Genomic DNA, 22,056 nt, shown 5'->3' with positions numbered 1-22,056 from the left:
GCCGGGCAGCGCCCGCTGCCGCTCGCCCGGCCCCGCGGGGGCTGCTCGGCGGCGGCGGGAAGGGAGCGCGATGTGCCCGGGGCTGCTGCGGGGTCAGCGCGGCGCGGCGAGCGCTGCCCTGCCCTGCCCTGCCCGCCTTTGTCTGGCCCCGGCGCGGGCCGGCTCCCGCCCAGGTGCGGCCGCGGCGCCCCGAGCCCCGCCCGCGGCGGGGAGGGGCTCGTCCCGGCCCGCCCGTGGTTCCCGCCCGCTGCCGCCGGGAACCGGCCCGGAGCTGTCAGGGTGAGTGTCCGGCCAGGCCCAGCCGAGCCGCGGGCGGTGCGCGGCGGCGCTGGCAGGGCCCGGCCCGGCCCGGCCCTGCCCGGCCATGGGGCGGGGGCGGCGGGCACAGACAATGCCGGGCGGGCGGGCGGCCTCCTCGCCGTGCCCGGCCGCGGCCTGCGGCCAGACACCCGCGGAACGGGAAACATCGCCGGGCTGCGGGGGCACATCTGCGGCTGCGGGCACAAGTGGAGGGGGTGCTCTTCTGGAAGGTGCTGGGGATAGCGGGGACGCCGTTAGTTGCACAAGGGAAGCCGTGCTGGAGGGAGCTTCCCTTGGAGAAGGAGGGAGCTAGTGATGTCTCCGTGGGAGCTTTCCTTCATCAGCAGTTCAGGCCGTCCTTTTAAAGAACATCACATGAGCCTTTTCATGCCTCAGCTTTCTAAAACCTCTTGAGGGATGGGGAGCTTTGCAGCTTACAAACACAGTCCCACTGACACCTTTCACTCTCAACTGTCCACCCTTAGAATTATGTCAGTGCATGGCTGTGCACTTGCCCGTGTGTTACCCTTTTCCCTTTTGCCCTTCTCGGTTCTCTAAGACTGGCTTCACTCCAGGCTTACCCATGCAGTTACAAATTGCTTTTGGTCTTAAGCTGTAACAGAAGGTCAGTTTATTTTGCATTGTCTCTCACTTTCAGATGAATGGAAAAGAAGGACCCTAGTCACTTTCAGAGGCCATGTATTAAAATGTGTTTTTCACGAGAAATTAAGTGTTTATATATTTTATCAGTAGCTTGTCATTTGCACTATTAAAATTTCGCTGAGGTGAATTAGGACATACATGTTAGAGCAAGCAAGAGAGAATTTAATGCTGTTTGTTCTTGGATGCCATTTCATTGCTGCTGAAGCAGTAGCTTGCCTTTAGCATGCATTTCTCCTTTTCATTATTCTGAAGTCTTTCTATTTCTTTGTCAAGTGTCTGTATCTTGCAACTTATAAATCAACTAGCAATTGAAAATACCAGCCTTTAAAATTCCATAAAGTTTTTGTCTACTGTTATGATTACTTGAGTTTTCAGCTTTTTTTTCTGAGCTATTTTATGTTGTGTCTAATGGGAAGGTTTGGCTGGCAAATACCAAAAAAAACCGTGTTGGGCTAAACTTCTAAGAAAGGGAAACATTGTCATTTCAGAACCAAAGAGGAAATGTGACCCAAAACTGCCATTAAAGAAATAAACAAACAAACAAATAATTCTTTATGCTGGGAAAACTGTGGCTGCACTAACAGAGATCTGTCTGCCAAGAAGAATAGTTTTGTCTGAAAGGTGACATCCAGCTACATACTTTCCAAATTTGTGCCCTACTGTGTAGGAATGTTTCAAACAGATTTTTCCTTTAGAAAGACCTGTCTTGATTTCTCAGAACTTATTCTTGAGTAATGTTTTTGAGACTCTTTCAAAATAAAATATTTTATTATGTTTTTGTGCAACAGTAATATTCAATAGGTGAAAGTGAGTATGGAGAAAGTCAGTATCAATAAACAGCTGGTTATGTTTCGCATAAAATGGCTTCCTAGTTTGCCATTGTACATCTGTAGAAAATGGTCTAGAAGGTGACACTTCACAGTAAAATACAGTGATAGGTGATGAATGTATGCTTCAATAGAAATCACATTTTAGAATCTTAATCATGTAAAGACTTTTCCTTAGCAGTACCCCATGCTGTAAGCTGTGATATTAATGCAGTTTTCCAAATTTTAGTTGGAAAAGCGTTTATTTAGAAGTTGAGTAGGAGCTGTTCATAGTAGTGCATGGTGAATCCAAACTTTGTTTTCATGCTTTCTTATGATCTTTTAATGTGTTGATACATTTGTTTCCCAAACTTACATATATTCGTTTGGGAATTCCCACTTTTGCATTTTAAATTCTTGCAGTTGTGCTACCTTGTAAATGCTTTCCACTCCTGCTGCATTTTGTGTGATCTCCCTTCAAAAGATCCTGTTCTTTCCTTGATGGTCTTCATTTTCTTGCTGTTCCCTTGCCCTGCCAAGAACTGTCAGGAAAGATTTGTTATTCATCTCCACTACAGATTTCTCGGGTGACTTGCTTTTGGAAATGTTGCATTGACCACTTTTATGACAAATGTCTCTCTCAAAACTTACTTTGGCAGTTCAGTTGCTTCAGAGGTCTTGCCTTCTGGATTTTACCAAAATGAATATTTTACTGAAAGACTTAATTCTGTTTGTTCCAAGTTGTAGCAACAAAAAAATGTATGTAGGTCAAACACTTCATTGCTGCAAATTCACTAGTAATAACAGAATTGAGCTGTGTTATCGTATAATGAGGCCACTTGCTATTTGGATGTTGAGAAGTAATGACTTGAGGTTTACATGTCTTTGCAAAGAAGCTTTTAAGAAAATAGTTTTTGTTGAATGTGGGATACTCTATGATCACACAGAACCCAGTGACTTAATTGAAAAGAGAAACAACCATCTTTTATTCTGGTAAATGCAAGATGTAGACAGTACAAAGTCTTGGCATTAGGACAGACATGAGCAGTGATAAAGCTAGAAAGACTGGATGTTTAAGAAGAAGCTTTCCCTCTGTGACCATGGAATACTTTCTGAGAAATTCTAAAGGGATTTGTAAATTACTGGTGGGGGGGAGTATAATTTTATCACTATTTTTAGATGCTAGATTCAATGCAGAAGGCAACTTAACCCATTTTGTAATTGAAGTATTGATTGTAGATGTTAATGACTAAAAATAATGGGGGAATTGAGTTGTCTAGACTGAAAATAATAGGTGAAACACTCTTTCATCGTCGTTCATCTCTTTTCGTTATGTCTCTTACTGTGTGTGATCTCCCAAGTTAAGTACATTGTGTTGTGGGAAGGGAAATTCTAGATTCTGTGGTGTGTCACTAGTGTAGAAACAAGAGGTTGTACTTTCTGACAGCGAACTATTGTATATGTGTAAGGATAAAAATAATTGTAAATCAGTATCAGTTTGGTCATGGACAAGCCTTTTTGATAGAGCTACTGACAAACTTTAGGGTTTGAACTTAATTGAGGTTTGTAGTACTTGACTGAAATTCTCTTACAGTAAGACTTCTTTCCTTGGCAGAACAGATCTTTGGAGAGAAATAAATGTTTCTTTTTATTGTTGAAGTAGGAAGCTCATGCTTTTGTCAGTTTCCTAAAAAAACAGAGTGTAGATGTCTACTACAGGTGCCAGAATTTTATCCTGGTGTTTCTGTTGCTGGTAGGTGTGTTCATTCTTTCTTCCTATTTTTGTTCAGAATAACTGTTGTCCTTGTATTGGTTCCTTATGTGTTCTTCAGCAAAAAAGTATAAAGTGGCAATAGCTTGAATTAGTTCCAGGTTTCTGAATAAGAATCAGAACTGCCTAATTTTCTACGAAGTTCACTCTGCTTGTTCTTTGCAAAGCTGTATATGACTTTGGGAGGAGACCACTGCATCTGTTTATGTTGTCTGCATCCACACTGAGGAAGTACTCCTTTATTTCTATATTGGGTCATTCAAATGAAGATATTCCTAATGCAAGCTCAGTTTATACTGGCAAAGCTGTCTTTGCTGATGGCACTTAGCTGCAGAACTAACTTGAGGGATGAGGAATTTTACTTCTGGAAACTGTGTTCACTTAAGGGAATGCCTGCATCCATTGCTTGGTGGGTTGTTTGGAAAGCTTTTTATGTGAATTCAGTCTCATCTCTTGCTTTTGGAGAGAAGTCATGAACTTCATAGAGTTAGATATGTTTAACCCCCCACTTCTGTATTTGCAATGAGCATCTTCTTTTTGGGTGTGAGGTGTGCTTTTTGTGTTGTTTTGGTGTGCATGTTTGGGTTTTGGTGGGTTTGGGGTTTTTTGTTTGGGTTTTTTTAATAGGTAAGATGCATTGAGTTTGAATCGGGAGTCTGTTGATTCCTATTTCATTATCTCTCGGTAGGCTGAAGGAGGGCTAAGAGAGCAAATGAGAGGTTGGAGCAGAGAAAACATAAGCAGGAGTTTAAACAGATGAAAGCAGATGGGGTTTGGATGCAGTAACTCACTTGCCCTTTTAACCTTGTATGATTGTTTGGGGTTGGAATGGCCTTTGAGTTTATTGTTATTGTAAGTTTTAATTCAGAGTATCTTTTTTTGTCAATTACTAACATGGAAGAATGTTGCGACTGGAGGAAGGCGTGGTTTGTGTTTTAGAAAGTTGAGAAAGTTGAACATTAAAAAAGGTAGTGAAACAGAATTAAGAGTAGAATGGGTTTTAGGTAACCTCGCTTCTGAGTACTTTGCTTCTTACATAATGAGCAGATCCTTTCATTCTCAGTGGTTTACAGTTCTTTGGCTCTACCCAAATTTTTTTTTTTTCTTTAGAAGCACACTTGGTACCACTGTGCTGATGTCGAGAAAAAATAGCTATATTGTTGTTTGTTTTGATGAGAAAGGAAATGAGAAGGACAAACCATAATAACATTTGGATACACTTGTTTATGTATGTAGTCAGCTTGTGTTCTGACATTGACTCTTGTTTTACTGCCATTGGGCAAATTAATAGTTTATGCAATTATAGTGAGAACAGTATTAACATCCATAGGAACTTGTAAATATTTAAGGCGAGCTTAGTGTAATTTGCTGTGGGGCTCTGTGTATTGGTGACAGGTAGGGCTTTTGGAGTTCTTTGTGTTTCTTAGGATTTTTCTTTTTAAATTATTTGGAGGTTCGGTTTTTACTTCAGTATCTTCTAACTAATCCAGGAAGGAATAAAAAAGATTGATTTTTACTGTATGCTGTTGCTAGCCTAGTTTTGCTATTGAGTTAGCTGTTTGTGTTAGTGTTGTGTGGCTGACAGAAGGCTTTGAAGAACTTGCTTATATTAATTTATGTGAGTGAAAATACACCCCTAATTCAAGGGATTAATTTTCTGCTGAGAACCTCTGAGCATTAGATGAAATACCTTGTAGACTAAAGTATACAGCTTTGCTGGTATAGGCTGAATTTCTGGTAGGAGCATTCTGCTAGTGTTGTGTACTTATATGCCTGTAGTGATAAATTGTTGTGTATGGTTGGGTTATAGAGTTTTTGGCTTGGTCTGTGAATTCAGACTGGTATGTTGAAATGCATTACTCCATCTCTGGTTTGATTTTGTGCTTATAAATAACACTGGGAGCCCTTTCTACTGCTGCTGCTATTTTCATTTTGCTGACCTCTCTGCATCAGATATGTTCTTTCATTATTTTCTGAGCAGTCAGGTTAGTTGTACAATAAATCTGAGATGGGCATTGAGCCTGAGATCTCATCTGTTATATCCTAATAGTCAGTGTTCTTATTTTAATCTAAAGGAAAGGGTGAAGGGAAAAACCACTAAAACTTGAATGACTAAGGATTTGAGCCCTACAGGTGGCAAGAAACTTATCTCTTGTTGACAGTTGCTGACACTGGCTACATAACAATTAGGGCAAAAATGGGTTTTGTTCTTCTCAGTAACTTAATTTCAGTTGTGCTGTTTGTAAAGTTGTTAAAATTACTATCCTTACATTTGCATCTGATTATTTTCTGACACTGATTCATGACACCTGTTGCTAAAAGTCAGTAAGAGTCAGTTTTTAGTGTTGATGGGAACTCATTTTGGTTTCTTGCCTTAGCTGTAGTACGTTCTTCCTCGTGCTTAGGTGAGGATATGTTCCACATGCCTTTTCAACTTACTAAAAGTTTCACAGATCAAGACTTGTAATGTCAGAAATACTACAAATTGCCCTGTTCTCTCATCTTTAATGGCTTCTGTTAATTTTCTGGTGCTAAAAAGCAGTGTGCATCTAAATATAATTGCAACCTTGAATTGCATATTAGCAATGAGATTTGCTACAGAACTGGAGGGTTAAGGGTTGGTTGGTCAGTGTTTTGTTTTGGGGGGTTTTTTGTTTGTTTTGGGGGTTTTTTTTTGTTTGTTTTGTTTTGGGTTTTTGTGTTTTTAGGTATAAATATGAACATACTCAGTATGTATTTTTCTGTTTTCTAACTTGTCCTTATCTCCACAGAAATTACTGTAGTTCTAGAGAGAACCTGATTTACAATGGGGGATGACAGTGAGTGGATGAAACTGCCCATTGATCAAAAATGTGAACATAAGGTAGGCAATCTTGGATTTGGCTTGCTATGTATCTTTGCTCATAGTGATTTTGTAGTGCTTCTGTATCTAAATACACTGTAATTGGGTAATCTTGACAGGTGCATGGTTTGAGTATTAACAGATCTGAAACTACATCAGCTCTATCCAACCTAGAGGCTGAATAACCTCTATTAAACAGATTTTAGTAGCGTTATATGGCGTAAGCTGATCGGTACACTCATTCACATGGAGAAATTACTCATCGGTAGCTGAAACTATTGCTGGGTTCCCACCTCCTCATTGGTGGCTGCTAGAACTTATGAAGAGCAGGGGAGAAGACTGATATCTCTATCCAGATCATTCTTGGTGGGATAAAAACAAGTATTTTGTCCTGTTGCATGTTATTCATACAGACACTGAAGAGAAATTGCAGGTGCCAGCTTGCTGGGCATACTTTCAAATACGATTGAAGAGCTTTGCAAGATTGGTGAGTTAAGGTTGTAATATCACAACATTTAAGTGTCCATGTTCTCCTTCCAGCTATGGAAAGCCAGATTAAACGGTTATGAAGAAGCCCTTAAGCTTTTCCAGAAGATAGATGATGAAAAGAGTCCTGAATGGTCCAAGTATCTTGGATTGATAAAGAAATTTGTGACTGACTCCAATGCAGTGGCTCAGCTGAAAGGACTGGAAGCAGCACTTGCTTATGTTGAAAATGCTCATGTAGCTGGGAAGTAAGTAGCCTTTTCTTGCTGCTCTTAGGCTATTACGACAGTTTAATGTGCCTCTCCCTGAGAAAGGCTGCAGCTGCACATAAATTCTACAGTGGCCATTAACAAATCTGATCTCTAGTGCTAAGAGCAGAACTTGCTTTCTAATCCAGAGAACTTGCCAAATAGCAGGCTTTCCTTGTGGGAGGCCTCCATGGCACTAGTAAAAATTTCTGAAACGGCAAAAAAAGTGAATCACTCGGTGGTCTAAGTGCTGTGAACCGCAATCTCTGTTTTCATTTGATTGCAACAGTCTTATCTGTGTAGGAGAAAGCCTTTTTTCAGGGGGACATTTTGTAATTAATACATGAAATACAATATAGTTATGTTTGTGACATTGCTTCCAGCATAAGTACAGTAATTTCACGACTGTTAAGACGCACCCTTTTGACTAAAATTTTAGCCCGAAGTGTGCCGTATAGTCCGGTGCGCCTTATATATGGACAAAGTTTGGAAATTTGCCAACCCGTAAGTGTGAGCTGCGAGCCGCGGGGGGAGCCAGCAGGGCCATGGCAGCCAGGTGGAGGCGGGGCTGCAACCAGCAACTGCATGGGGGAAGCCGGTGGCGGATCCTCGCTGCAAAAAGAAAGTGCGTCTTGTAGTCCGGTGCGCCTTATATATCGGCAAAAGTTCGGAAATTTGCCGACACCCGGAAGTCGGTGCACCTTATAGTCATGAAATTACTGTAATATGACTCTTCATATCTGCAAATTTCTTCACTGGATGTGTTTTAGTACTTCTGTGTTGTCTAACCCATGAAATAGGTCATATTCCTGAGGGTGAAATAAAAGCACACAACAGGCCAGGTTTGGTCCACTGACTTTGGGACCTGATGAAATGAATAAAGGTCTTACTTAAAAGTAAACAAATCCAAAGCTGTTTGAAAATCTAAGAACCTTACACATTCCTTGATTTAAAAATGGAGCAAATTATTTACTTTATCTGAAACTTGGAAGTATATGTGAAATACTGTGCTGGGATTATGTACTGATACAGTTAACATATTGCAACATATATAATTCCAGGACATGACACTTATTTGTGGACTTCAAGTCGAGAATGTTGATATACTCTTGAGAATGTCTACTCTTCACTGGTGTAGTCTGGTATTGGAATCATATTAACTATGATCTGTGTTCTTTTATGAAACTAGATACAAAGTCGATCCTTAAAAAAGGTGATTTCCTTCAAGGTTATCTTAGGATATATTCCCTTTTATGTGAAGACTTATTGGGTTTTAATCTGGATTTGGTGCTGTCTGTGTTTTCTGTGGATAATGATGTAGAACACTTAATTCATATGAATGTTCCCAAAGTAATACTCTTTCATCTTTCAGGACAACAGGAGAAGTGGCATCTGGAGTTGTAAATAAAGTGTTCAATCAGCCAAAGGCCAGAGCAAAAGAACTGGGTGAAGATATATGTCTAATGTATATAGAAATTGAGAAAGGAGAGGCAATACAGGAGGAATTATTGAAGGGTCTGGACAACAAAAACCCAAAAATCATAGTAGCATGTATAGAGACGCTGAGGAAAGCACTAAGGTAGGATTTTAGTTGATGGTGGGTTTTGTGGTTTTCTTTTTTGCTTTTTCCTCACCCTAGCAATATGTGGAGTCTAATTTTATTGCTGAAGTCTTTAGCAGGCCCTTGTTATTGTTGAGTAGAGTGCATCTTTCCTGAACTTGTATCTTTTGACAGCAACAGTTGACAGCATCACTGGATTTGTTAGTTATTTTCTGTGTTGTACAAGCCTCATCTGGATGTCTTTCATTCATGGTAACTTTTTACCAAACTTTCATTTTCCCAGCCACTGAGAGAAGGGCAAGATTAGTGTGTCTTGTTCCAGGCTGTGAAGCTTCTCTTCTGAATGTCTATAATAAACTCACTGATGTGGAAACTAAAATGTAGTTTGGTTTTTTTAAACTACTGTTTTCTTCACTGATGTGAGCATGTTTAATTGGGTACACAGTGTGTGTTTTTAGAAGAAAGAAAAAAACCAAGCTCATTGTACAGTAAGCTTCTACTGTGCGTATAATAATTCCTTTATTGAAAAGGAGAGCTGCTAGTGCTCCTTAAAAATCAAATCCAATTTAAGATGATGTAGTAGGCTTCAGTATTAGATTATTTTTTAGTTCCACATCAAGTTTGTTTGCTGCCTTTGAGTGAAAAGTACTGGGGCTTAATGAAATTCTTATACTTGGTGTGTGTATATATAATTTACTGACAATTAGGTTTTGTTTGTTTGTTTTTAAGGAAGCAAAAAATTTTGGGATTAATGGACAGAACACTTCTTTGAGTAAAGTAGCTCATGTGAAAACTGTATAATATAGAACATCAGGCACTCTCCACATATATCTTTTAGAGAACTTGCTAAGGCATACATAGAGATGATCCTTGTTAAACTGATTGTTTCAGGCTTCGGTAATGACAAAATAAAGCTTTGGGCTTAACACATTACCTATGCTTCTGCTAAGTGAAACTACTGCCCTATATTTAAGAATATAATTTAGCTGTTTTAAATTGCTTATCTGGTTGAATGTCCTTTTAACAGTGCAGTGTAATTAGAAACCTGCATAATCTTCCTCAGCATCTTTCAACTAACTACTTCAGTAATATGTGCCACATGGTTTTGTTTCTTACATGCAGTACTTTATTATCTTTGTGAAGTTAAAATCAAATACTCTCATGGAGGCCTCTTGGCTTAAACTCCATCTTCTGCTTCTGAGCTGTGTTGCTACTTAAATTTTTCTTAAGCTTTGGTAGGCTTTCTACATTCATAACAAAATTTGTGTTGTACCTAGGTGGGTAGCTTAAACGCATAATTTTAGTTTAATTTTCGATATTTTCTGTCTTGTGCTAAGGTTTCTATTTTTTCTTGTTAGATAGATTAGATCATGAGTTAGACATGAATTAGTTTGCATAGGCATTTTCCCCCAATATGCTGTCTTTTTGAGTCATGATAGAAAAATTGAATTCTTGGACAACTCATTTGTTCTCATATTTAAGTCGTGTTACTTCCAAGATCCCTTTTGAAGGTTTTTATACTTAGTGTTTTTTAAAGCTGATGTGGAAATAAAATGGTGTGCACTAGAATTTTTAGAAAGTGAGATATGTAGATTTTAGTTCTTGAGCAGCCCTTTTTGGTAGCTTTTTTATGTGGAACTTGCAGTGGAGGGAACCATAAGAAAAAGTGATTGGTAGAAAAGTTAATTTAGAATTAAGAAATGTTTCTAAATCAAAAGGAATTAATACTTTTCAGGTGATCTATATATGATGCCTTAGTACCTACAGCAGTTACCTTTACTATGAATTTGAAAAGAGAGTTTTTGTGTTCTTATTCGTCAGGGATTGAAATAGGAAATTTTGTTTATATAAGTGCAACAGTATGTAGAATCTCCTGTCAAGGAAAGGTGACTGGCTGGGAAAACTTGTTTTATGTGTTCCTTCAGTAGCACATATGTTTTCTGTGAAGATGACCCAAGCGCACTATAATTATCTGGTCCAACAAATGGAAAAGTGACTAATGCTTTTACTCCAGTTTGCTTCCAAGGATAGACAAAGGAGATTCTATTCTGATTTAAAAAAAAAAAGTAGGTCATACAAATTTTGTTCTGAGGACAACTTCTTTCTTTCTTCTCTCGTCTTTTTTTTCCCCCTTGGCAAGGGAGCTGATTTAAGCACTGGATTGGATTAAGTGCTTTGAAGTAATTTGAGAGGACTGATTTTGTAATTCCAAGATGGGTGTGGAGGTTAATTTTGATAGGGCATATATTCTTTAAATTCTGCAGTAGTGTCTCAAAATAATATCTAGAATAATGGCTTGAGTAAATGACAAAATCACTAAATGTGCATTGGAGGACTAACAAAGTTATTTGTGGATCACTCCCTGTTCACAGACACTGATGCTATTCTGTGTATTTACTTTCAGTGAATTTGGTTCAAAGATAATCTCACTGAAGCCAATCATCAAAGTATTGCCAAAACTTTTTGAATCTCGGGAAAAGGCTGTTCGAGATGAAGCCAAGCTCCTTGCTGTGGAGATCTACCGTTGGATAAGGGATGCTTTGAGACCTCCATTGCAGAACATAAATTCTGTTCAGGTTGGCAAAAGTATTACTGTATCCAAACATTTGATGCTCATCCTCCCTGATTCTGTGACGTTGGACATTCTTAAAAACAAAACTGGAATGTATTTTTTAGCTCCATTTGACTTTACCTGAAACATTGGTCACTCCTAGTCATTTGTAAGGGAATCATAACAATGTTTGGTTACTCTGAACATACGCGAAGTTGTGGGGTGAAGCCTCATTGAAACTGAGGATGGCGATTAAGCAGTAAAATGTAGCAAAATGGTTTTCCTTAGAAAAGACCCTTGCACTGAAAGTCTTCAAGTCAATAGTTTTCATTCTCGGTTTTCTTTTTTCCTGAAGTTTTTTCTTCTCTGCATCCTCTCATACTGATGATGCTCAGTATATGAGAGTTTCCCTTCAGGAAGTGGCATTGCATTATGATAGATAGATAGGTAGATAGAATATTTCATCATTTAAAATTTTATAAATTATGCATCCTTTCCTCCTACCCACTTGAGTTAATTATGTTCAGGTGGAAAGCAGTAGCTTGCTTTAAAAGGGCATGGTTAAAAAAAACCCAAACTCTTTCATCAAATGTAGCTCAGCATGTTTGTTTTATCTTAGTTTTAGTGTGTAATAATAGCATGGCTGTAAAGGAAAGCTTCCTTCATGCTCAGCCGTTTTTATTTCACAGTGCCTACAGAAAGGCCATACCATTCTGACTGTTCTACTATTTTTTCTTTTGTAAATGCTTTGCAATAATATTATCTTCTGTGGATATACTTAAAGACTTCTGAACAGTGAATGTGAAGTCACTCATTTAGTGGCAGACAGAAGACAGTAGTGAAAGGTAGTGCTGTCTTGGCTTTGAAATGGGAAAACAGTAGTGGCTTACCTGACATGGAGTATTGTCCATAATGTCTCTGATATGATGATTCTTTTCCCTTTTGGCAGCTAAAAGAACTGGAAGAAGAATGGATCAAAGTGTCATCAGCTGCTCCTAAGCAGACCAGGTTCCTGCGTTCCCAGCAGGAGCTGAAAGCAAAATTTGAGCAGCAACAGGGACTTGGAGGAGATGCAGATGGAGGTAAACTATTTAATCTCTGAACTCTTTTGGCAAGTATATTGTATATAGTTTGTGAAGGGCTGTATTAAATTGTAAAGGAGATTTTACTCAAGTTGGTGCAAAATGTGAAGTGTGCTAGACAGGAGGAAAGTGTGTCTGAAGCAGAAACTTTATATGAAAGAGTATCTGTCTTTTGAAACAACAAAATCATAACTGCTGATAGCACTTGGTAAACAATGAGCCTTAGGTGGTGCTCTAGTCAAAATTTTGTGTCACTCTGCTTATATTTCTCTCTCCTGGTTGCAGGAGATGATGATGAGGAAGAGGCGGTACCGCAAGTAGATGCATATGAGCTGCTTGAAGCTGTAGAAATTCTCTCCAAGCTTCCCAAAGACTTCTATGAGAAAATAGTAAGCATAAAACCTACATACTACCTGTTAATTCTTGGTGTAGCTGAGTCTAAAGAGTTACGGACAATTCTGCAATATGTGCTTTAGTGCCCCATGGATAAATAACAAACTGGTGTTAATAACATATGAGCTGTCATAAATAAATTTTAAAGTTGGATTTAGTAGCAAGAAAGCTGTAATTTTAAGGGGCTGAAGTATGTCCTGGGAAAGGACTGGTTTTCATATTTCATTGCAATTACTGATGTTGAACTGTAGGGAGACCTTGGTTTTCCCAGGATGGAATAAATGTTTTTAATCTAAAGTTTGTAGCAAGTATGCTACTCTATAATTGTTTATATTTATAGATTAATGTAAATTATTTGCTCTGCAGGAAGCAAAAAAGTGGCAAGAAAGAAAAGAAGCTCTAGAGGCTGTTGAAGTGCTGGTGAAAAATCCCAAGCTGGAATCAGGAGACTATGCAGACTTGGTGAAAGCTCTCAAAAAGGTAGTAAATAAAACTCAGAGTGCACATATAGTTTAATATTTTTTGTAATTTATTTGTATGATAGTTTGAAAGTTACAGTTGATATAATACTCCTGAGTAGAAAGTTCTAGCTTGAAGAGTTGTGGAAATAACCCAGTCTGTGGCCCACTGATTATTTTAAATTCTTCCATGTCTCTGACACTCAGATTTTCTCTTCAGGTTGTTGGAAAGGATACAAATGTTATGTTAGTTGCTTTGGCTGCCAAATGCCTTGCTGGACTAGCTACAGGCCTCCGAAAGAAATTTGGACAGTATGCAGGGCATGTAAGTAAGAGTATGCACTTTTTTCCTGATTTTATTAATGCTGGACACCTTTTTTCCATTTCCCTTTATCTTGTCAAGCTTTGGTATTTATCAAAGGTATTCTTTGTACAATTAGGAATGCTTACCAATGAAAAGAGTAAGTATTGAAATACTTACCTAGATCTTAGTAGCTTAAGTTTGAAAGTACCTTCTTCATTCATATTCAGCAACATGAAGCTTTCTTTTGCAATGTAAGTCTTCTGTACTAAGAAAATTGAATTGTTCTGCCATTAAGTGAACTTCCTTTACATTACCTCATCCTAGAGATACCCCCACAGGAATGCATTTGTAGGCCACAGTGAAAAAAACAGCTTCTAAATCAGAGTTCTACCTAACACCTCCATGGTGTATGTTTTATGTTGGCTGGGTTTTTTGAATGTTGGGGGATGGTAGGTAGTGGGTGTTCTGTTTCCTTGTTGCCTGGGTTTTGTGGGGGTTTTTGTTGCTTTAAATAGCAAAATATTTTGAGATTTTTGGTACCAAAATGTTCTTATACTCCAGTTTAGTGCTGTTCTCTCCTTTGCTGCTCTTCTTTTATCAATAGCTAATATCAGGGAATACAGGGAAACTAAACTGGTATGTGGAAACAGAGAGCTTTTAGTAAGTTGCAGTTCTCACTTGTTTCTCAAGCCTGTGCTGCTGTGTTCTTTAAGCTGCTCAATCAAATTTTCATGTGATAAGCAAGAGTAATGGGGTTAGAGAACTGATGTGCCTGGCTGCGAGTAGTGTTGTCTCTGAGTTGGGAAGTTGCTGAATCTCACTGCTTCAGAAACATTCAGATCTCCTGAAATCTGAACAACAGTTTGGACAGTCACTTTCATTCTGAAAGCTGTCTATAGTTATAAAAATCATTTTTGCATCTATTTTATAGTTGATTTCTGAAGGTTAACCCTTACAACTACAGAGTTAGTGTTGAAAAGGCCAAACTTCTAAAAAATGGGTGTTGCTCTGAGGTTGTTAAGCAAATGGCTTTGAGAACATGACTTTTTCAATACTGTAATGGCAGCTCTGAATTGCATAACCTCAGTGCTCATTTTAGCAGTTCACTTGATTTTTTTTTTTACTGCATTTATTTACTTCTGAGGAAGATGTAGACATCTCCTGAGAATGGGCATTGAAGTGTTATAAAACAGTTGTTGCTGGATTTGAATGAGTATAAACTCTATTACTTAAATATAGGACAGCAGTAGTAGTCTGTGTTCTAACAAGAGTAGTGAAATCATGCATAGAATTGTACTCCTCACTGTAATTGAGTACATGTGTGCCAGCTTCATCTCCGACTGCATTTGTACACCTGGACTAATTTTTCTTCTTTCCCTCTCACATGGGCTATGGCTTCTAACTTCCACATTAAAAAATGCTCATTTTGCCTGTCAGCCTTTTCTAAAACAGAGGCTTAATGATTTTAAATATCTCTTCCTTATGACTTTGTTCTCTGTAGGGTATAGGGGTGTCTGGTACCTACAATAGCATGTATGATGGTCTTTGTGGTGCCATCTGTATTATCTGGAGGTTTTTTGAGTGTTGAAGTTTTTGTAAACTGGGAATTTGGAGGTTGTGGCCCAAAAAAGGATGCCACCTTACCACCTGAGCCGAGGTTGCAGTGTGTCACAAGGGGTTGAGATCCCGTAGTCAGTTTCTGAGTAAAAAGTAAATCTATTTTTTGTTATGCAAGAACATATAACTTCTGTAAGGCATCTGACTTCTTCCAAACTATGAACTATTATGTTTATTAAAATCTTGAAAACAGCCTACTTTCCACAGTTAAGATCTGCATGTTTCTGGCTCAATGACAGAAGGCCTTCCTGTTACAGAGCCCGTGCTAAAATGGACCTATTCATATTACTGGCACATGAGAATATCTGCAGTGTAGTTATTTTTACTTTTTTTCCCCCTTGAATGTTTTATTTATTTGTTTTTTCAGCAGTGACTCTCTGAGCACCTAGACTAGGTAGAAATTGCTGTCAAATTCTAGTATGGCATAGTTTACTGTCAGATGTGCTTTTTCAAGGGGATAGATCTGAAAAATATTGCTGCAGAGAGGATTCAGATTGCTGTAGAATCATGATCTTGTCAGCTGTGAATTAGATGAGGACTTCTTAATGAGCCATGCTTAGTGCTGTCAGAAAGCTGGGACAGAGGGGATGGGTTAAATGCCTTCTTGGATTCTTAGAATACAAGAGCACAGCACCCTTTATGTTGTGAAATTGTTCATTTCTATTCTGTTGCTCTGTATTCCAGCATAATTCCATAATCTGTAATTATGTGAACTTGTTATGAAATTATTTAAAAATCTGTGTTTGTCAATAGAGTGACTGGAATGAGTTTAATATTGGAGAACAGCAAGATTTTTGTGTACTTCTGGAGGGGTACGTTGGAGATATTTGAATTACTGGCTTCTCTGCAAAGTACCAGGGCGCAGACTATCAGGCTTTCCAGTTATAGTAATGAAGAGGGGGTTGATGTGTTTGTTCTTTTTTTCCTTAGGTTGTTCCAACAATCCTGGAGAAATTCAAAGAGAAGAAGCCCCAGGTAGTGCAGGCACTGCAGGAAGCCATTGATGCAATCTTTCTTACAGTAAGTAAGAGTGAAAATTTCCCCATTGTCTGAGAAATTGGTCTCTAAATTTGATTTGCTTTTCTCTTTACTGAAATAATGACTTATTTATTCAACACTGTAGACCACACTGCAGAACATAAGTGAAGATATTTTGGCAGTAATGGACAACAAAAACCCAACAATTAAGCAACAAACATCCCTTTTCATTGCAAGAAGCTTCCGACACTGCACACCTTCTACTCTGCCAAAAAGCCTGTTAAAACCTTTCTGTGCTGCACTTCTCAAGGTAAAGCAGAAGGAGTTGATCCTTTCTCTGGCGTTGACTTGAGCGCTGTTATGAAACCTTGGATTGTCTGGGGAGAAAGACCTGAAGGTAGTGCCGAGACCAGAGAGTTCTTGTGTGCTATGTATCCCACAGAGTCAGTTTTTGTCTGATGTCAAACATGAAGGTGACTCTTAGTCAGAGGAACAATTTAGTTTCCTTTATCCTAGCTTTTTTGAAGCTGTAGACTCACTAAGTTTGTAATAGATTAAGACAGCAATTTACAGCTGTTATCCCAGACACTGCCACTTGCTTCTTGCACACATCTCTAACAAGTTTTTGTTCGAGTGCTATTGTTTGCTATGAATAAAAGATCAACCATCATTGATTCATACATGGCAGTGATACTAGAGCATTTATCAGTGTACATGGTAATGATGTGTACTTTTTTCTTATTGCAAATAACCCTTTCCTTGGTATAGGCAATATCCCTGGCTTAAAAATTGGAGATTTGCAGAATTTTAAACTCTTTATGAACTTTCATGATATTTAAAGCATGAATGTTCAACCTCTTCTTGTTGAAAAAAAAAGATGAGCAAATGGCTGTGTCTGAGAGAGTAGACTTGGTCAGTACATTGGAAAACTGAAGTGAAAAACAACCTCTTTCTTTCTGAAGTGGAATGAACTACTCTGTAGTAGATTTAGATTTTAAATAAGGGGAGGGGATTTATATGGAAACTGTTTAGATATGAGCCACAAGTCATATGACATAAATTGTTTTTCTCTGAAGCATATCAATGATTCTGCTCCTGAAGTAAGAGATGCTGGCTTTGAAGCATTAGGCACTGCCTTGAAAGTAGCTGGAGAGAAAGCTGTGAATCCATTTCTGGCAGATGTAGACAAACTAAAGCTTGATCGGGTGAGTATTGTTACAAATGTTGTAAAAAAGGCTCAATTTATCCACTTAAGATGCATCTTAGGCTAGAGAAGGTGAAAGACTGTGCTTTAGCCTAGTTAATTTCAGCACAATTTTTGAAGATGTATTTTTACTTAAATGTTACTGATGTTGCAGGGAATCTGAAAATCTCTTCATTCTTATATAAAGTATCTGGCAGTATTATCTGTGAGGTGAGTTGTGATATTTAGTTGTGGTTTTGGTTGGTGGTAGATGGAGTTGGTTTTTGGGTTTTTTTTAACACTTCGTTGTCTGAAACAAGCTTTTAGGTCACAACCATACAGTCTAATTTTTTATTACTAGATACGATTTGGTATCAAAGATTTCCCAACAACGAAGTTGTTATACTTTTGCAAGCTGACAGGTATGTTGACTGAGTGAAGATTTTATAATTTAAGGTGCTCAGAGTTAGTCTTAGAGCATCTATGAGTTATCAGTAGGATGTCAATGTTTTCTTTGTATATAAATGCACTTCGTTTTGAAGTAGAAGAATTATTTTGGCAATACAGTGGGTGATGCCACTGATTGGTTAATGTTACTATTGAAGAAACACTGGATAACAAAATTTTGTAAACTAAACAAGTTAAACTCTTTACATTTTTTCCACAGTAGTTAAGTTTGAGCCACTGGTGATAAAGGGACACTGTGCATCTAATTGTGGTAGCTAAATAGCTTCTTTCCAACCTCTTTTTGTTTTTTTTCTCCCTCCCACTGCTTGGCAGATTAAAGAATGTGCTGAGAAGGTAGAATTGGTTTATGGCAAAAAAACAGGAGGAGCAGCAGAGAAAAAAGAAGGCAAACCTGTTGCTGGAAAGGCAGCTGCTCTTCCAGGGCCTGCAGGAGATAAAGAAACAAAAGATGCAGCAACCAAACCAGGACCACTGAAAAAAACATCTGCAGTGAAGGTAAGAGGTTGTCTGAAAATCAGTTGTCTGTGATTGCATCAATAGTTACATACTGCGTGTTAAAGGTGGCCTGTTGAACATCTGCCTCCACTGAGCTGTTACTCAGGTGAGCCTAATAGCAAAAGGAATCTGTGACTTTCTGGGAATGTAATGAAATCTCAATTTTAAAGTGACAAGACATTTGTATCATTATGTCTTAATACTAGATTTTGATTTTGAAATAGTGATAAAAGACTGGAGGCATTCAGAGAGGAGCTTCAGATGTTGTAACATGGATGTGCTCTGTGATATTGTAATACTTGGCTGAAGTCAACATTGCTTGTAACTAGTAAGGTTACTTAATTAAGTATTGCATATTTTTTCAGTATTGCATTTAGTTAGTTCCTTTGTATATTTTGAAGCAATTTGAACTATTAGCCTGTATTTCTTTAATATTATTCTTTGGATTTTAGTAGTCAACTGCTGTAGATGGTCTTTGTAATGTGCTGCTTAGTTCTTCAGGTGGTATACCACCTGAAGTGAATAGAGGAACAGATAAAATTTTTGAAATCTCTTGGTAATCAGATAACCGGAGAAAGAGATAGCAGTTGCAAGTTTAGTATCTAACCAATGTCCATAGGAAAACATACAGATCAATTCATTTTTTCCTGAACTTTCACAAATACATAATTTTTCACCTTTTTCATCTTTCATTGTCTTATGTTTTGTAAACCTTGTAGTCTAAAAGCAATATATCTCTGCCTGCAGCTGTTATGCTATCAGAGATAGGTATTTTTTGACTTTTTTACTTCAATTAGAAAATTGAAGTGTAGTATAGGAAAAACAGCAGTTCTTTTGCTATCTGCATTAGAGGCCTATTTGGTCTTGGCTAACTTGTCCATTTACTTTCTAGGCTGGGGCCCCACCAAAGAAAGGCAAACCAGCTACAGCTGCAGGTACAGGAGGTGCTGGGGCTAAAGGCAAGAAGGGTCCTGAGACCAAAGAAATCTTTGAGTCGGAGCTCTCTGTGAGTATTCTGCTATTCTTGGAAATACAAAGCCCTCTGTAACCAAAGATTGCAGCTTTGGTTAATCAGTTCTTCAGGTACTACAGAGTTTTTCACAGAGGTTGTTTGTTTTTGTTAGAAGAAGGGAAAGGAGTATCTATAAATTTATAACTCGTGAAATGGGTTTTGGTAAATACACCTGTTCTTCAGGCTGTTGTTGGCACCAGGCCATATAAGACAGCAAATGATAAATCATGCTTATACTTTTATAACAGGGTTTATTGTTGTCCCTGAAATACAAAGGGATGAAAAAAACAATGATGTTTCATATGCAATTTAGGATACATGATTTGCTGAAGGAGTCTGGTATTAAAAGCCTGAGAATAAATTATTCTGGAGTTTACATTGGAATCTGAAGTGAAATCAAGTAATAATTACATTAACTAATAAAAATCTGTTGTGTGCTGTTCATATTAAGTTGCATTTAAAAAAAAATACTGAATTCTGCATGTTAGCTGAGCATCTGTCTACTTTCTTGGTAGGGAACCAGGTAAACTCGGGTATCTGTGGGTCAGTCACAAAAAAACTATTAAAGTTTTGTTAAATGTGTCTGTGAGTTTTTTGGACTGTCAGTCCAAACTGTAGTTATATTTGGAGTATTACTTAGAGTGAAAATTTTCTATTGTGTATCCAGTTTATATTGCTAGTTATGCAGTAGAAAATGAACATCCAGTTCCTGAAGGTGATGCAGACACCAGTGAAACAAGGGAAGTTTTTATCACTAAATAACTTTCATTTTCCATTTTGCTGAAATGGAGACAGAAGCTGGGTTTCTGTCTGCCCTCATAAATTTCTGTTGCATTGTAGTCAGTGTTTATTCAGACTTGATCCAAAATTACCTTGCAAATTTCAGGTTACCTCTGCTTGGTTCTTTAAAAGGATAGTTGTTATTGAAGATTATTTTGGACAGTCTACAGTTTCTTATACTTTCCAGAGATCACTTTTCTGTTGCAGTGCAATTTCAGCAGCTTTCTAAACCTGTAAAGACCCCAAAACTACAATTCGTACTAAAATCTTTCAGTTGACAACAGAACTTTTTTCATGTTTTGTAAATGCACCACAGTACAAGGGTTAGTCCAGTACATTACTTGTCCTTAAACTTACAGCCCTCTTCTGAAGGGATACAGTGGAGTGTTAACCTTGTTATGATCTGTCTGCAGATAGAGGTATGTGAAGAGAAAGCTGCTGCTGTCCTTCCAGCTTCTTGTATCCAGCAGTTGGACAGTGGTAACTGGAAAGAGAGGCTTGCCTGCATGGAGGAGTTTCAGAAGGTATGTTTGGATCAGTTGATAAGAAAGGCAGTAGGGAAAGGGAAAACAAGTAATAATTTCTTCATCTCTTTAGGCCTGGTAAGTCTCCTGAAATACTTACTAGGGGTGGTTGTATGTCAGCACTTCAGATGGACTAAACAATACTTGTTAAAGCCAAATAGCTTACATGATTTCAATTCCATAACAATAGTGGAGTAAGTATTTTACCTTAATGTAGAGAGTTGTGCTTTTGTCAAAAACACTTGTATTTTGATTGAGGATACTTAGAGGTCTTTTTACAACTCCAAATAATTGTACAGGTTGGTCTCAAAGATAGCTAGATTTAAACAAAACGTTTTTCAACAACTAGGCTAAATCTATTGCAAATAGGTTCCTGATGTTTGCATATTAGGCCGCAATTTATTATAATCAACTACTTACCAGTTGAAACTTTTAGGTTTAGCGGCTTTTGCAGTACTAGCAGTCTTCATAGCTAGTAGAAAGTGTTTCACGTAGTCACAAACAAAAAAAACCCATCAAATGTCTCTCGTGGTATCAATCCATACCCGGATGGTATCCATCAGAAGACCTTTGAGAATTCACATTCAAAAAAGCATCAACTGTAGATGTACGAGTAGTTCATACCAATACACCAGCACAGTCATAACTGAGCTTTTAATATTTTAGTGGGAAAAGTGACTAACTTGAGTTAGAAAATGGTGACTGGATGCTTTGAAATGCTGCTGCAGAGGCCTGCTTTATTAAAATCCTGCCATTTAAGTTGAATGAATAAGCATAACAACAGCTAAACCCCAGTAATTTAGATCATATTCAGGCTTAATCTCTGATATGTAGTCAACATTCCAGTATGAAAGCCTGCATAATATACCTCATCTTAAAACAAAGGCAACTTTTTGAGGGGCAAATGGGTTGTTTGTGGATTTTGGTTTTGTTTGTAATTAGGTGTTAAATTCTTAGGATTGGAATGGCCAGTAGAGATTGTTAAGGACATTTGTTAAAGAACATTAAAGGAGTAGTGATGTAAATACTGTAGGTTAAATGACTTTTACAGACTCCTTGTAAAAGTGGCTCTTCAGGTAAATTATTATGCTGAGAATTTCTGTAATTTAGTTCAGTATTAAGAAAATACTTTGAGGACAGTTGAGAATTTCTTTTTGAGTTTTGTATAATTTGTGACACACCTGCTAACTTAATATTTATTTATTCTTTAGGCTGTTGAGCTTATGGAAAGAAGTGAAATGCCTTGCCAAGCCCTAGTAAGAATGCTGGCCAAGAAACCTGGTTGGAAGGAAACAAATTTTCAGGTAATACATTATCCTTCAATAACTAATTAGTCTATTTTTGTTAATGTAGTTTCCAGCTAAAAGGCTCTAAGTGCGTATGTCATTGTGACCACAGTTCTATCTGTAATGAATGAGAATATAAACTCTCAAATTGCATTTTATTTCTGTTGAGAGTTAAGACTCTAGATGTCATCTAAGGTATCTAAAGATTCTTTAGATGTTTATGTCCAGATGTGCATATATATAAGCTT

At 38.0% G+C, this 22,056-nt stretch overlaps 1 protein-coding gene across 5 annotated transcripts in view; it reads left to right on the top strand.

The window, feature by feature from the left end:
• Positions 1 to 22,056, top strand: part of CKAP5 (cytoskeleton associated protein 5) — a 55,033-nt gene that overhangs the window by 3,579 nt on the left and 29,398 nt on the right. For 3 of the 5 annotated variants that reach the window (XM_033061809.2, XM_033061806.1, XM_033061808.1), the window contains 15 exons: positions 6,312 to 6,403; positions 6,923 to 7,116; positions 8,489 to 8,695; positions 11,082 to 11,253; positions 12,178 to 12,310; positions 12,596 to 12,699; positions 13,070 to 13,183; positions 13,382 to 13,486; positions 16,013 to 16,102; positions 16,206 to 16,370; positions 17,137 to 17,265; positions 18,024 to 18,206; positions 19,099 to 19,212; positions 20,412 to 20,522; positions 21,734 to 21,826. In XM_033061809.2, coding sequence (XP_032917700.1) covers positions 6,347 to 6,403; positions 6,923 to 7,116; positions 8,489 to 8,695; positions 11,082 to 11,253; positions 12,178 to 12,310; positions 12,596 to 12,699; positions 13,070 to 13,183; positions 13,382 to 13,486; positions 16,013 to 16,102; positions 16,206 to 16,370; positions 17,137 to 17,265; positions 18,024 to 18,206; positions 19,099 to 19,212; positions 20,412 to 20,522; positions 21,734 to 21,826 — 1,971 coding nt within the window. In that variant the 5' untranslated portion in view covers positions 6,312 to 6,346. Of the gene's footprint in view, positions 1 to 213; positions 280 to 6,308; positions 6,404 to 6,922; positions 7,117 to 8,488; positions 8,696 to 11,081; positions 11,254 to 12,177; positions 12,311 to 12,595; positions 12,700 to 13,069; positions 13,184 to 13,381; positions 13,487 to 16,012; positions 16,103 to 16,205; positions 16,371 to 17,136; positions 17,266 to 18,023; positions 18,207 to 19,098; positions 19,213 to 20,411; positions 20,523 to 21,733; positions 21,827 to 22,056 lie in introns of those variants that run through there. The other 2 variants (XM_033061807.1, XM_042779364.1) reach the window with 2 other exon arrangements.

This window comes from Catharus ustulatus, chromosome 6 (genome assembly GCF_009819885.2).
Source record: "Catharus ustulatus isolate bCatUst1 chromosome 6, bCatUst1.pri.v2, whole genome shotgun sequence".
NCBI classification, from domain to species: domain Eukaryota; kingdom Metazoa; phylum Chordata; class Aves; order Passeriformes; family Turdidae; genus Catharus; species Catharus ustulatus.
Note: the sequence above shows the minus strand (reverse complement) of the source record. Positions and strands in the feature narration are given on the sequence as shown.